The sequence below is a fragment of the Sceloporus occidentalis genome, unplaced genomic scaffold, assembly GCF_023333645.1.
Source record: "Sceloporus occidentalis isolate IW3139 unplaced genomic scaffold, rSceOcc1.0.p SCAF_6, whole genome shotgun sequence".
Taxonomy (NCBI): domain Eukaryota; kingdom Metazoa; phylum Chordata; class Lepidosauria; order Squamata; family Phrynosomatidae; genus Sceloporus; species Sceloporus occidentalis.
The window spans coordinates 174,042-186,278 of record NW_028316986.1 but is presented as its reverse complement, the minus strand read 5'-3'; the positions used below and the strand labels follow the sequence as shown (position 1 = coordinate 186,278).

The 12,237-nt window shown below is 65.6% G+C and overlaps 3 protein-coding genes and 1 pseudogene across 5 annotated transcripts; 2 read left to right on the top strand and 2 right to left on the bottom strand.

Moving 5' to 3' along the window:
* Nucleotides 1–101: 101 nt before the first annotated feature.
* LOC149310272 (sorting nexin-17-like) lies at nt 102–3,673 on the top strand. 2 transcript variants are annotated; one of them, XM_089528616.1, is made up of 15 exons: nt 104–319; nt 485–559; nt 646–763; nt 876–940; nt 1,048–1,158; nt 1,268–1,358; nt 1,511–1,598; nt 1,690–1,759; nt 1,858–1,950; nt 2,056–2,259; nt 2,381–2,512; nt 2,765–2,842; nt 2,923–3,000; nt 3,102–3,143; nt 3,235–3,673. In XM_089528616.1, the coding sequence occupies exons 1-15, from the start codon at nt 224–226 to the stop codon at nt 3,352–3,354; spliced, it is 1,461 nt and encodes a 486-aa protein (XP_089384742.1). In that variant the 5' UTR covers nt 104–223; the 3' UTR covers nt 3,355–3,673. The 2 variants fall into 2 exon arrangements, with proteins under 2 accessions (XP_089384743.1, XP_089384742.1); XM_089528617.1 differs by lacking the exon at nt 2,381–2,512 and having other exon boundaries at nt 102–319.
* Nucleotides 3,674–3,910: 237 nt separating this feature from the next.
* ZNF513 (zinc finger protein 513) lies at nt 3,911–6,396 on the bottom strand. The gene is made up of 4 exons (XM_089528614.1): nt 6,286–6,396; nt 5,906–6,136; nt 5,086–5,748; nt 3,911–4,878 (listed from the first exon to the last, which is right to left on the bottom strand). Exons 1-4 carry the CDS (start codon nt 6,323–6,325, stop codon nt 4,181–4,183), a joined length of 1,632 nt encoding a protein of 543 aa, XP_089384740.1. The 5' UTR covers nt 6,326–6,396; the 3' UTR covers nt 3,911–4,180.
* On the bottom strand, nt 6,358–8,895 carry LOC149310270 (uncharacterized). Its single transcript, XM_089528364.1, has 3 exons — nt 8,798–8,895; nt 8,531–8,639; nt 6,358–7,212 (listed from the first exon to the last, which is right to left on the bottom strand). Exons 1-3 carry the CDS (start codon nt 8,893–8,895, stop codon nt 6,421–6,423), a joined length of 999 nt encoding a protein of 332 aa, XP_089384490.1. The 3' UTR covers nt 6,358–6,420.
* Nucleotides 8,896–9,003: 108 nt separating this feature from the next.
* LOC149310269 (uncharacterized) lies at nt 9,004–11,355 on the top strand (annotated as a pseudogene). Its single transcript, XR_016281558.1, has 5 exons — nt 9,004–9,404; nt 9,494–9,717; nt 9,891–10,023; nt 10,275–10,756; nt 10,858–11,355. The product of XR_016281558.1 is annotated as an uncharacterized LOC149310269 (transcript).
* Nucleotides 11,356–12,237: the final 882 nt, after the last annotated feature.

The window sequence follows — 12,237 nt, the reverse complement described above, 5'->3', positions numbered from 1 at the left end:
CCTCCCCCGCCGATCCCTGGCCCCGCCCTCCTCCTCCTCCTCCTCCATTGGCGCCTCTTGGTCTGTCTCAGAGGGGCGGGGCCATCCTGCAGTGTTTCCGCCTGCCCTCAGCCCCGCCCCCTCTCGCAAGATGGCGGCGGCGCCCCGGGTGGCAGCTTCCGGTGTGGCTCGTAGGTAGCCGAGGAGGAGAGGGACGGGAGCGGAAGCGGCGGAGGGCATCATCATGCACTTCTCCATCCCGGAGACCGAGACCCGCGCCGGGGACGGAGGGAGCGGCGGCGGCAGCAGCAGCGGTGGTTCCTCCTCTGGCGCCTACGTGGTGCGTGGAAGGAAGGGAGGGAGGGAGGGAGGGTCCGGCCCGGAGGCCCCGGCGCTGAGCTTGGGCTTGGGCCCTGGCGGGGCGAGGGGTCTCTCCGCCAGGGCCCTCCTGAGGGTCCCTCCGGGGGACGGGAGGGCCTCCTGCTGACCCTCTGCCCGCTTCCAGGCCTACAGCATCCACGTCAACGGGGTCCTCCACTGCCAGGTGCGCTACAGCCAGCTGCTGGGGCTCCACGAACAGGTGAGGAGGCAGCGGCAAGGGAAGGGCAGGGCTGCGTGCTTTGCCCCTGGGCCCCGCGCTCTTCCTGACGGCCTTCCTCTCCGCAGCTGAGGAAGGAGTTTGGGGCCAGCGCGGTCCCCCCGTTCCCCCCAAAGAAGATCTTTGCCCTCACTGCCGCGGAAGTGGAGCAGCGGAGGGAGCAGCTGGAGAAGTACATGCAGGCGGGTGAGGCCTCCGGGGGTCAGGTCAGCGGGCCTTTACTTTGGGGGCAGCGGGAGGGAGGGAGGCTGCTGGGGAGCAACCTGATGGCGGCCTTCTCTTGACCCCTCCCTCGCAGTGCGCCAGGACCCCCTCCTGGGATCCAGCGAGATCTTCAACAGCTTCCTGCGCAAAGCCCAGCAGGTGAGTTGTGTCCGGGGGAGAAAGAGCGCAAAGAGAGCCAGCGTGAGTGCGTGGGCCTCCAGGCGTGGGTCTGATGCCAGGTCCTGCACTGTGCCCCCCCCCCACAGGAGACCCAGCAGATCCCAACAGAAGAGGTCTGGCTGGAGGTGATCCTCTCCAACGGGCAGAAAGTGAAGGTCAACATTCTCACCTCTGACCAGACCGAGGACGTCCTGGAGGTCAGTTTCTGCTGGGGGGGGGGGTCTCTTCCTCCCACCATTTTACTGGCTCAGGGAGGAGGAAGAGGCGCAGGGGTGAGCCTCCCTCCCTCCCCTGTCGTGTTCGCAGGCCGTGGCCACCAAGCTGGACCTGCCAGAGGACCTGATAGGCTACTTCCACCTCTTCCTGGTGCGAGAGGCAACGGATGGGGCCTTTTCCTGTGAGTCACCAAACTTCTGCTGGGATGTAGAGGAAACCCCCAAGCACTGGGAGGCAGGGAGCCAGGCAACGGATGCTGTGGGGAGGGGTCTGCATGCCATGGGGTGGAGGGAGCCAGTCCCCAGGCTTCCCCTGAGCTGCTTTTTCTTCCAGTCGTCCGGAAGCTGCAAGAGTTTGAGTTGCCTTATGTGTCAGTCACCAGCCTTCGCAACCCCGAGTACAAGATCCTTCTGCGCAAGAGGTGAGGGGGATACAGGGAGGGGGCCTCAGCCAGATCATGCCCTAAGGAGGCCTCAGTAATTGCCAGCCTTTCTCTGGGCATCTCTTACCAGCTACTGGGACTCGGCCTACGATGACGACGTGATGGAGCAGCGTGTGGGGCTCAATTTGCTGTATGCCCAGGTGAGGGGACGAGAGGACCCTGGTATAACGGGGCAGGGGGATGTTGAGGGGGGCCTGTAGTGTCCCCTAGGTCCCAACACAACTCTGCTCCCCCATAGACAGTGGCAGACATCGAGCGGGGCTGGATTCTGGCCAACAAGGAGCAGCACCGGCAGCTGAGGTCCCTCCAGGAGAAAGTCTCCAAGAAGGAGGTGAGTGTGTGTGTGAGAGGGAGAGGAAGGGGAGCAAGGACAGGGGCCCTTGGGCTGTGTGCGGCCTATTTGGGGCCCGTCTCAATACTCTCCCACTCCCTACAGTTCATCCGCTTGGCGCAGACCCTCAAGTACTACGGTTACCTGAAGTTCGATCCCTGTATCACAGACTTCCCTGAGAAGGGCTGCCACGTGATTGTTGGGGCTGGGAACAGCGAGCTCAACTTCCAGGTCAAGCTGCCCAATGACCAGATCAAGGAGGGGAGTTTCAAAGTGACACGGATGCGCTGTTGGCGGGTCACCTCCTCAGTGAGTTGGCACAGGCATAAACTGAAGGGCTGTCGTTCGTCCCCCAGGCATTGGGTTAGGAAGGAGGGGGCTTCCACACTGGCCTTACCAGTGCTCCATCTCCAACCCCATTCCCAACCAGGTCCCTGTGCACAATGGGACGTCGGCGCAAGGCCCCCCTGCTGGAGGCAAGCCAGAGGTCAAGCTGGAACTGGCCTTTGAGTACTTGATGAGCAAGGATCGCTTGCAGTGGGTCACCATCACCAGCCCGCAGGTAGGTGAAGGGCCAGGGCACACCTGCCCCTGCCTTGTACAGACCCATCTTTGAGTCAGAAATTTTTGGAGGCCTTGTGTTGCAACAAACCCAGGGCGGCCCCAACAGAGCACTTCTGCTTGAAAGGATCACATCACACACTTCAGAGGAAACATTCAAGTTTGGACTCACAATTTCTTTGGTGACAGTGGTGGAGTTTCCAGACCAGATTGTGGGGAGAACCTCATAGCCTCTCTCCCTTCCACCTACCAGGCCATCATGCTGAGCATCTGCCTGCAGTCCATGGTGGATGAACTGATGGTGAAGAAGTCTGGGGGCAGCATTCGCAAGGTAAGACCCGCCATGCCCAGCCTCAAGGGATGTGGGAAGTCAGCCTTCCCAGATCCACAGAGCCCTTTTCTTCTTTGCAGGTGTTCCGCAGGCGGGCCAATGGCGCCACACAGCAGCGCTCCAACAGCCAGCAAACAGCAAAGTCTCCTCCTCTCTTGGTAAGCGGGGTCTGCCTCCTGCCCCCCACAAATCCCATGGGCAAATAATGGGGCTGCCCAGGTGGCCTGAGCCCCACTAACCTGTCTCCCTGTCCTGCCAGGATTCTCCAGATGCCAGCCGGGAAGCCATGGCAAAGGTCTCGGTAAGTCTGCCACCCCCTCTGTCGAGCAGGAAGGGAGCCTTGAGAGGTGACAAGGGCTTTCACTAACCCCCCCTCTCGCCCCCCCCCCCAGAGCAAACTGGGCTCTGTCAGCCTGCGAGCCATCACCCATTCCAGCTCTTCTGCCGACATTGGGGCCAACGATTTCCATGGCAACTACGCCTTCGAGGGCATCGGTGACGAGGACCTGTGAGGGCCCTGCTCTGGCGCTTCTCCTCTGGAATGTACAACCTGCTCCTAGGTTGATGATCTCCATGTGCCTCAACCCCAGCTGGCTCTTAAAAGCCCCTGGCCCCAGAAAAGGCAGCCAGCTGGGGGCTTCAGCTCCATACATGCCAAATTAGGGTAGAGTGGACACTGACGCACTCCCCATAGACTCCTCCAGCATAATCGCTAGGCTTGTAATCTTGTTTATCTCCCTGCTGTTTACAGGTAAACATTAACAATGTTTGTGACAATAATTAAAAAGATCATGATTGGGAACAGGCGTCATGGCCCTGCCTCCCCCCCAACTTCTGCCTTCTCCTGGTTTTATAACTTGCACCCAAGAACCTGACCGCATCCACCTGTTCTGCATCAGCAAGATGCCTGGACCCCAGAGAAAAGGCCCATCTTGATGCTCCCTTAGTCTATTTCACACATGCACCCCTCCCACTGGGAAAGCAAGACAGAGGAGCCCTCAGTACTGTCTCAAGGGCCAAGCCGGCTGGCGCGCATCCAGATCAGATTGCTCTCCCCCCCAGCCAAAATAAGGCAAGATAAGAAAACAGTTTAATGCATGAATACACCATATAAATTACACAGACTGAAGCAGCAACCACAGTTAAAGATGGCCAGGGGGAGCACCCAGCGCCCCCACGGCAGGCAGGGAAACCACGTGGTTTGCAAAGGGACCCAATCCTTGACAGCAGCACCTTCTCTTCTCCCCCCACCGCAGCTGCTTCCAAAGTCCAGTCTCACTCTCCTTCCTCCCGCCAGAGTTCAAAGGCTGTAGATGTCCTAGGGTGTCTCTGCCCCGGCTAGGGCCGGCTGCGCTCCGGCCCAGGCTCGGCCACTGCCAGCCCCCCTTGACCGTGCACCTTCTGGTGGCGCTTGTAGTTGTCCCAGTGGCCGGTGGTGTAGGGGCAGATGCGGCACTGGAAGGGCTTCTCACCAGTGTGTCGTAACATGTGGCGCTTAAGGTTCATGCTCTGGTTGCATGAGTAGGAGCAGAGGCGGCACCGGAAGGGCTTGTCCCCCGAGTGGATGCGGCCGTGGCGCTTCAGGTTGGCCAGGTTGCCACAGGCATAAGGGCACAGTGGGCACTTGTAGGGCTTTTCACCAGTGTGCACCCGCTGATGGCGTTTCAGGTTGTCCAAGTGTGCCGAGGCGTAAGGGCAGAGGGCGCAGGCGAAAGGCTTCTCCCCGCTGTGCGTCTTCATGTGGCGCGCCAGATGGTTGGGATAAGTGGTGACAAAAGGGCACAGCTGGCACCCAAAGCCCTTGGGGGAGGCAGGGGAGGCCCCCAGCACTGACAAGCTGCAGCGTCTGCACACGGGCTCCACCAGGCCCTCATCCGCCTCCAGCGCCAGCCCGCAGGCGCGGCAGGTGAATGGGAAGAGCAGTTCCGGCAGCACGGAGGCAGCGGCGGCTGCAACAGTGTCTTCGGGCCGCAGGAATGGAGAGCCAGGCAGCAGCGGTGGAGGCGGGTGCGGAGGAAGCAGAGGTGGCGCCACTTCTGTGAAGGAAAAACAGCAGTGAGGAGAGTGGCTGGCTGAACAGGAGGCACCTTTCCCCACTGAGTAGAGCTGGGAGGGGACACTTTTGTGGAAGCCAGTCTGAGCCCCCTCCCTCCGCCTCCACAGAGGCCATAAGAGGGGGTGCACCCGCCACGTGAGCTCTTGGGACACAGAAGCAGGGAAGGCACCCCCCCCATGGGACGTACCTGTATCCTGCTCCGCCAGGGGCAGCCCCTGCGCCTCGGGCTCTGCCACCTGCCCCTGCGCAACCCCCACAGTGCCAGGGATTGGAAGGGGTCCGGCCCGGAGGCAGTGGCAGTTGCAGGTGGCGCAGCGCAGGGGCCGCTCCTGGCCATGGACCCGCTGGTGCCTCTTGAGGTTGCCCAGGCTGCTACAGGCGAAAGGGCAGGAGGGACAGCGGTAGGGCTTCTCCCCGGTGTGGGTGCGCAAGTGCCGCGTCAGGTTAACCAGCTGGGCCGAGGCATAGGGGCAGTGCGGGCAGCGGTAGGGCTTCTCCCCGTTGTGGGTCTTCATGTGCCGCTTCAGGTGGCTGGAGTAGTGGGAGGCGAAGGGGCACAGCTGGCAGGAGAAGACCACCCGGCCCCCGCGCAGGAGGGCCCCCTCCTCCCCCTCTCCCCCCAGCTCTGGGGGGCAGCAGAGGCCGGGGGGGCCGGGACCCTCCAGGCCACAGTGCTGGCAAGGCTGGCCGGACCCCTGGCCGCCCAGAATGGCCACTCCTGGTCCTGCTCCCGGCCCTCCTGCCTCCTGCGGCTGACAGAGCGCAGGGAAGGCTTCCTCCTCCGCTGCCGCCGCCTCTTCCTCGTCTCCGCTGAGTCCGTAGGGCAGCCGGGGGGTCCCACGGAGGCAGCCTGCAACGGGGGGGGAGGGAGAACAAGGGGGTCAGGCCCCGACCTCTGACCTCCCTTTCCCATGGCTCCAGGGGGGCCTCCAGAGGGAGGGAGGGAGCTCTGGGAGGGGGCTGTGGGGGGCCAGGGACCCCTCCTCTCCCGGGGGACCCTCACCCACCTTCCACGTCCTTCTCGAAGGCCAGGATCCGGGCGGCGCCCCCCTCGCCGCCTTCCTCCTCTTCCTCTTCCCCTCCTCCTTCTCCTTCCTCTTCCTCCTCCTCTTCTTCCTCTTCCTCCTCCGGCTCTGAGTCGACCTTCGGGGGGAAGCGGCCTCGCGGCTCCGGGCTCTCTTCCTGCTCCGCTGCCTCCGCCGGGGCCTCTGCCACACTCCCCGCCACGGGAGCCTCCACTGCGGACGGAACCGGCGCCGGGCCGGGCGTCAGAACCGGGGGCCCAACCGGAGTCCCTCCCGCCCCGGAAGAAAGAGGGAAGGATGGAAGGAAGGACCGGGGTCTCAGGCCCCTTCCCCTCCCGCCTTGAGCCCCCTCCCTGGCTGACCTTTGACGGGTTGCGGGTGCCTCTGCTTCCGGCGGGGCATCTTGCGCGGAAGAGGCGGCGGCGGCAGCGGAGCGGAGGCCGAGGGGGCGGCGGGGGGCGGGTCCAGCCCCGGCCGCCTCCCCCTCCGCCGGACCCTCAGCGCCACTCGGACCCGCCCGCCACCCCCGGAACCGGACCCGCCGCCCCCGCCTCCGCCGGTCCCTCTGTCCCCGCGGAGCCCCAACGCCACGCGCCTCCCCTCCCTCCGCCGCCTTCTGCTCCGCCGCCGCCGCCGCCGCCGCTTTTCCCGGCGCTCCCGCCCATCCGCGGGGCGGGCGGCCAGAGCGTCAGGCACTTCCGGTTCCTCTCGCGGCCGCGGTGCCTGACGGGAAGTGGAGTGCCGCCTCCTCCTCCTCCTCCTGCTCCGCGCGGAGCACAAAGGGGCGGGGCGGGGCCGGAAGTTCTTCTCAGGGGCGCCTGCGCCTGGGGTGAGGGGCGTGGTCTCCTTTGGCACCGCCTAGTCTCCTTCGGTGTCTTAGTTCCGGCGGAGGCGCTTCGGAGGCCGGGGCCCGCGAGAGCCTTCCCTCCAGAGCCAGCCCCGAGGGGAGGCTTAGAAGGGTCCAGATCGCTCCCTGCTGCTGGCCGGGCGTGTGTCAGTCTGTCAGACGAGGCTCTGCCTGGAGCGGAGGCCCAGGAAGGGCTCCAAGGGGAGGGAGGGAGGGAGGGAGGGGCGGCCTCGGCATGCTCGGCCCCGCTGCCCTCCGCCTCTTGCCCCCGCTGGGACTCCGTGGGGCCTGGCAGGAGGGACCCCGGAGCCCCGGCTTCGGCAGCGCCCCTCTCCTCTGGGGCCGCCCCGCTTTGGGGCTCCTGCAGGCAGGCTCTCTTGGCCAGGTTTGCTCGGAGGAGGCGGAGGGAGTGTGGCTGCCCCCGTGGCCCAGGAGCCCCAGCCTAAGGGGCGGAAGGGAGGCTGCGCCGCGGGGCCTTTCCCTTCCCTTCCCGAGCAGAGGCTGCATCCCCTGCCCTGCGTCCAGGTCCCGGCTTCTGACCCTCGAGGCCGCAAGGCGAGGCCTCGGGAGAGCAGCCAAAGCAGAGGCGGAGGATGTGGGCGGCGTCCTAGAGGCCCAGGGCTGGAAGAGGCCCCAGAAGGCCCTGCAGGAACTCTCTCTCCATCACAGGCCTCCGAGGGGAAGTGTTTGGCCGCCCTCCTTTGGACACATGGCTCCAGCTTCTCAGGGTCCTTTTTGAACTGTGGAGCCCAGGCCTGGACTCAGGGTTATGATTCCAGGTGAGGCCAGAAGAGAATAGAGTGGCGCTACTGCTTCCCTTGATCTAGATACTGCACTTCCATTGATGCAGCCTAGAATCGCATTGGCCTTTTTAGCTGCTGCATCACACTGACTAATACAATGCTCTCTCTCTCTCTCTCTCTCTTCCGTCATAAAATTGGACTATGATGTAAGAAAAACCAAGGCTGGTGTGACTTCGTGAGGTCTGTGGCCTTGATGTCGCTTCTGGAAGAGGAATCTAGAACCAGTGGGTCTTTCAGGGGACCTTTGGATGGAGCTGGTGGTGCATTAAATAAAGATTGGCGGCTCCTCCTCGTGTGGTTGTTGTCCTTGTTGTTCCTCCGTGGCAAAGCGCTTCTATGCTGCGAAGCCTGTTCCGTAAGATCCCCTTTCTTTGGGATTCAGCCACAATTTAAAAAGCCATCCACTTTCTACCTTTCAGTTTACTATTATTTCAAACCTAAAAGAGAGAGAACAATAAAGAAAGAAAGAGATCGTCACAAAAGGGTGGGCAGCATTCAAAGCACATCTGTGGCCCCAGAGCCCAAGAAGCTCCTCTGGCCAAGCGCCGCAAAGAAGCCGCGACCCGCTTCTCTCCTGCGAAGGCTTCCAGCGCGTCCAGGGACCCGAAGGCAGACCGACTCTTTTGGGGGAGGAAGGTGGAGGACCCCCCCTCACATGGCGCTCCCTCCTCGGGGCCCCTCTCTCGCCCCCTTTTCTGGGGGTCTCCAGCCCCCGCCCTTGGAAAAACACCGCCTTCCACCCTGCGGGGTCCTCCTGGCCCCATGGAGCCCCCCCCCGAGAAGGAGGACCCATCTGGCCCCACAGTTCCTTCGCAAGAGAGGGGAGGGTCTGAAGGGAAGTGGGACTGGAGCGGCCAAGGTCCCTCCTCCTCCCCCCCAACTGGGGCTCAGGGCCCCAATCCCTGCCCTCATCCTTCTGCCCTTTGGGCCTGATGAGAAGCAACTCCTGGGCCTCACATGGCCCCCCAAGGCCTGTTCATGCCCCCGGGGCCCCGGAGGAGGTGAAGGGCGATGACCCTCCGCCTTGGGACTGAGGCAGAGAAGCCCGGCCCGCTCCGCTCCGCCTCTGATGGGAAGAGAGACCCAGTCTGGGGGGGGGGGGAGACATCCCTGGACCGGCCCCCCCCTTCTATTTCTTTGGGTGCTGGGAGGAGAAGGAGGCAAGGGACGGGGGCTCCCGGGGCGCCGTCTGGGCTGGGGGCCGGCGGGTGAGGATGGGACTACACTTCCCAGGATGCTGCGCGGTGGCTGCGGGGGAGCAGCTCAGGTGGGGGCCAGGAGGAGGAGCAGGAAGCAGCTGCGGCAGCACCCCAGTCGCCCATCCCTTCGGCCCTTCCCGCGGACGGAGGGAGGGAGGGAGGGCGGTGGGGCTCCTTGCGCGGGGCGTGATCCGGGGGGCTCCCGGGGACTCCCTCCGCCGGCCCTCGGGCTCCTCCGGTCCCGGGAAGGGGGGCAGTATGGCTGGGGAGGAAGAGGAGGGCAGGGCTGGGGGTCCCGCTGCTGGTCCGGCGGGGCCTCCCTCCCCTTCGCCCTCGGGCCTGGCGCCGGCCTCTTCCCTCCCGGCGGAGGAGAGGCGCCGCCACTGCCGCTGCTGGAGTGCCCTCTCTGCCTGGAGGCCCAGCCGCCCTCGGCCTTCCCCGCTCCCGGCGGCTGCTGCGGGGGCCGCTACTTGCGGGAGGCCATCCGGGGGAGCCGCGTCCCGGTGCCTTGCCCGCTCTGCCCGGCCCCGCTCGGCCCGGACGACGTCCGCCGACGAGGCCGAGGCCCTCCTCCTCCGCCGAGCCCTGGCCGCAGAACCGGGAGCCCGCTGGTGCCCGGCCCCGGACTGCAGGTGAGCCCGCGGGAGGCCAGGGCCAGGCGGCGAGGGCTCTGGGTGCCGCCCGGGGCTCCCGCCGACCGACCGACCGACCTCCCTGGCAGCTTCGCCGTCCTGGCCGAGGGCTTCGCGGCGTGTCCCCGGCTGGTCTGCGGGAGGCCCCGGTGCGGAGCCGCCGCCTGCTTCTTCTGCCGCCAGCCCTGGCCGAAGGATGGCCGCCCCTGCTGCCCCCGGGAAGCCCCGCAGCCCCCGACGGAGCCCCAGGGAGCCAAGAAAGAGAAGGACGGGGCTGGAAGGGGAAGAGGAAGAGGAAGGGGAAAGGCCTGCGGTGAGTGCCGTCCCGGGGGCTGGGGGGCTGGGGCACTAGCAGCCTTCCTTCCCGGCAGGGAATGGCCCGGAGGCTGGCGCCTGGGTCTGGGGCAGGCCCTGGCCCTCCGGCCCCAGAGAGAGGCCGCTGCCCGCGGGCCCCGCTCGCTCACCGCCGGCTTCCCGCTTCCGCAGAGAGCATCCGCCGCTGCCCCCGCTGCCGAGCCCCGATCGCGAAAGCGGAGGACGGGGGCTGCAAGCGGATGAGCTGCGCCCTCTGCGGCTGCCTCTTCTGCTGGCTCTGCGGCCGAGAGATCTCCGAGCTCCGAAGGGGGCCTGGCCCTCTCCCGCCGCAGCAGCCGCCGAAGCCGGGGCCGGGGAGATCGGGAAGGGGAAAGCCTCGGGGCCGTGACTCTGCCCGGACTGGAGGCTTCCAGCCAAAGAGCAGCAGCAGCAGCTGCAGGAAGAGCCCGAGGCCGAAAGGAGCCGGCGCTGGCCCCGGAGAGGGAGGGAGGGAGGGCGGGCGGGAGGGGGCTCCTTCGCCCGGGAAGCGGCTTTCCAGGCTCTTCTCTCGCTCTCCTTCCTCCGCAGCCCCTCCGGCTGCACCTTCTGGGGGAGGAAGCCCTGGTCGCGGCGGCAGAGGCTCCTGTGGCAGCTGGGCCTGGCGCTGGGGGCCCCGCTGCTGCTGCTCTCGCCCTGCCGGCCCTGGCCCTCGGCCTCCCCGTCTACCTGGGCAGGAAGGTGAGCAGACCCATCATCCCCAGGGGCCACCGCCCCTGCTGCTCCCGGCAGGTCCTCCGGAGCCAAGGCTCCGGCGGCAGCGCCCTCCTGGCCCTCCTGCTCTCGCCGTCGGTAAGCGCCGGGGGAAGGCCGGGAGGGCTGGGGCGAAGGGGTCCCTGGGAAGAGCCTTCTTCTCGGCGGAGCCTCTCTCTCTGTCTCTCCGCAGGCGCTGGCCTACCTCTACGGGGCGGTGCTCCTCTCCCTCCGCCGCCAGCCCCGGGCGGGACCAGGGCGAGGAGCACGAGGAGGAAGAGGGTCTCCTGGCGGGGCTGGCCCCAAAGGTACCTGGGTCGGGGGGGGGGGGCTGGATCCCTGATCCGATGATGCCAGGGCCGTCTGGCGGAGGCTGGCGCTCAGGCCGCTCCCTCTTCTCCCTCCGCAGGGACCCAGCTGCTGGCGGGGCTGAACCCTCCGAAGGCCCCTCGGCCGACCCCCTCCGGAGGGCCCCCCGGGAGCCAGAGGGAGCCTGCCTCAGCGGAGCCCCGGCAGCGGAGCCCCGGTCAGAGCCCAGGGCCCTCCTTGGGGGGCAGAGGGAGAGGCTGCCTGGCCTGCTGGGCTTGGCCCTCCCTCTGCGGAGGCCTTCCTGCTCCCAGGCCAGTCCTCAAGGGGCCTCGCTCTCCCTGCCTCCCCAGGAAAGGCCTGCAGGAGCCCCAGGGCCTCGCCATCACCGCCGCCGCCGCTCCCCCGCGGAGTCCCCGGCCAAGGCCAGCCCCGAGGAGGAGGAGGAGGAGGGGGCCCCAGCGAGTGAGGCCTGCTCCCAGCGACGGAGGGACGGACGGACGGAGGGCTCCCCCGAGCCCTGGCCAGCGCCCCCTTTGCCGCCCAATCCCAGCCCTTTGGCACGGCTTTTCGGGCAATAAAGCGCAGCCCATGGACCACGCAGCCGGAGCCACACATCATGCCACTCTCTCTCTCTCTCTCTCTCTCTCTATATATATATATATATATATATATTGGGGGGGGGGGTGTCGTGGGGCCACTCAGGGTTCAGGGGTCGCCCAGCCCCTCCTCTGCCAAAGGCTCCGGCCAGTCTCTCTCTGGACAGTGGCTACCGCTGACCGGACCGAAGGGCCTTTGCTGGTGGAGATCTCAGGGCCCAGGAGCCCAGCCCCGGCGCCAGTCCGGTCCAGCGGGGCCCAGAGCCAGCTTCCTGCCTTTGGGGGCTAGCAAGGAGCCACTGGGGAAGGGCTCAGGCAGCCCTAACCCTAGCCCTAGCTGCATCCACACTGGGGAAATAACCTGGTTTGGCACTGCTTTAAGGCTTTCTGGCTCAAGGCTATGGAATTCTGGGAGCTGGAAAATGTTGTGGGTCCACAACAAACTCCAACTCCCAGAATTCCATAGCCTTGAGCCAGACTCTCTATGGCAGTGTCCCATCATGGACCGGCCCTTTCCACCAGTAAGGCCTGCCCAGGGTTGAGGCGGAGCCTCTCTTCCTGCGCTTGGCATCTCTTGGAAGGGCTTCTGTCTGCCTAAGAAGGGTTGCCTCTCCTCCGCAGGGATTTGGCAGAACCAGCTGGGGCTGAGCGCCTGGTAAATAAACCGGATGCCTTGGCAGGGAAGAAAGCAACTTCGGTATTGCTCTGTCTGGGTTCTGCAACACAACGACCCTGCAGAGAAAACCAAAACCGTCCTCAAGCTGACTCTCAAGTCTGTAAGGAAGAAGGAAAGCCACCTGGTTTCTGCTTCCATGCTTAAAGAGAGCAGAGAGAGGAAGGAAGGGGACAGAGAACAAAGGGCAAGGAAGGACATTGACCCCCAG

Excerpts from the sequence above, each read along its gene's own strand:
- ZNF513 (XM_089528614.1), bottom strand. The coding sequence starts at position 6,325 with ATGCCCCGCCGGAAGCAGAGGCACCCGCAACCCGTCAAAG. Across the intron at positions 5,749-5,905 it reads CTTCGAGAAGGACGTGGAAG|GCTGCCTCCGTGGGACCCCC; the intron begins GTGGGTGAGGGT and ends CCCCCGTTGCAG. Across the intron at positions 4,879-5,085 it reads CCTGGCGGAGCAGGATACAG|AAGTGGCGCCACCTCTGCTT; the intron begins GTACGTCCCATG and ends TTTCCTTCACAG.
- LOC149310272 (XM_089528616.1), top strand. The coding sequence starts at position 224 with ATGCACTTCTCCATCCCGGAGACCGAGACCCGCGCCGGGGACGGAGGG. Across the intron at positions 2,843-2,922 it reads CTGGGGGCAGCATTCGCAAG|GTGTTCCGCAGGCGGGCCAA; the intron begins GTAAGACCCGCC and ends TCTTCTTTGCAG. Across the intron at positions 3,144-3,234 it reads AAGCCATGGCAAAGGTCTCG|AGCAAACTGGGCTCTGTCAG; the intron begins GTAAGTCTGCCA and ends CCCCCCCCCCAG.
- LOC149310270 (XM_089528364.1), bottom strand. The coding sequence starts at position 8,895 with ATGGGCGACTGGGGTGCTGCCGCAGCTGCTTCCTGCTCCTCCTCCTGG. Across the intron at positions 8,640-8,797 it reads CGCGCAGCATCCTGGGAAGT|AGGCGGAGCGGAGCGGGCCG; the intron begins GTAGTCCCATCC and ends TCTTCCCATCAG. Across the intron at positions 7,213-8,530 it reads AACAGGCCTTGGGGGGCCAT|GCTGGGGCTCCTGGGCCACG; the intron begins GTGAGGCCCAGG and ends TCCGCCCCTTAG.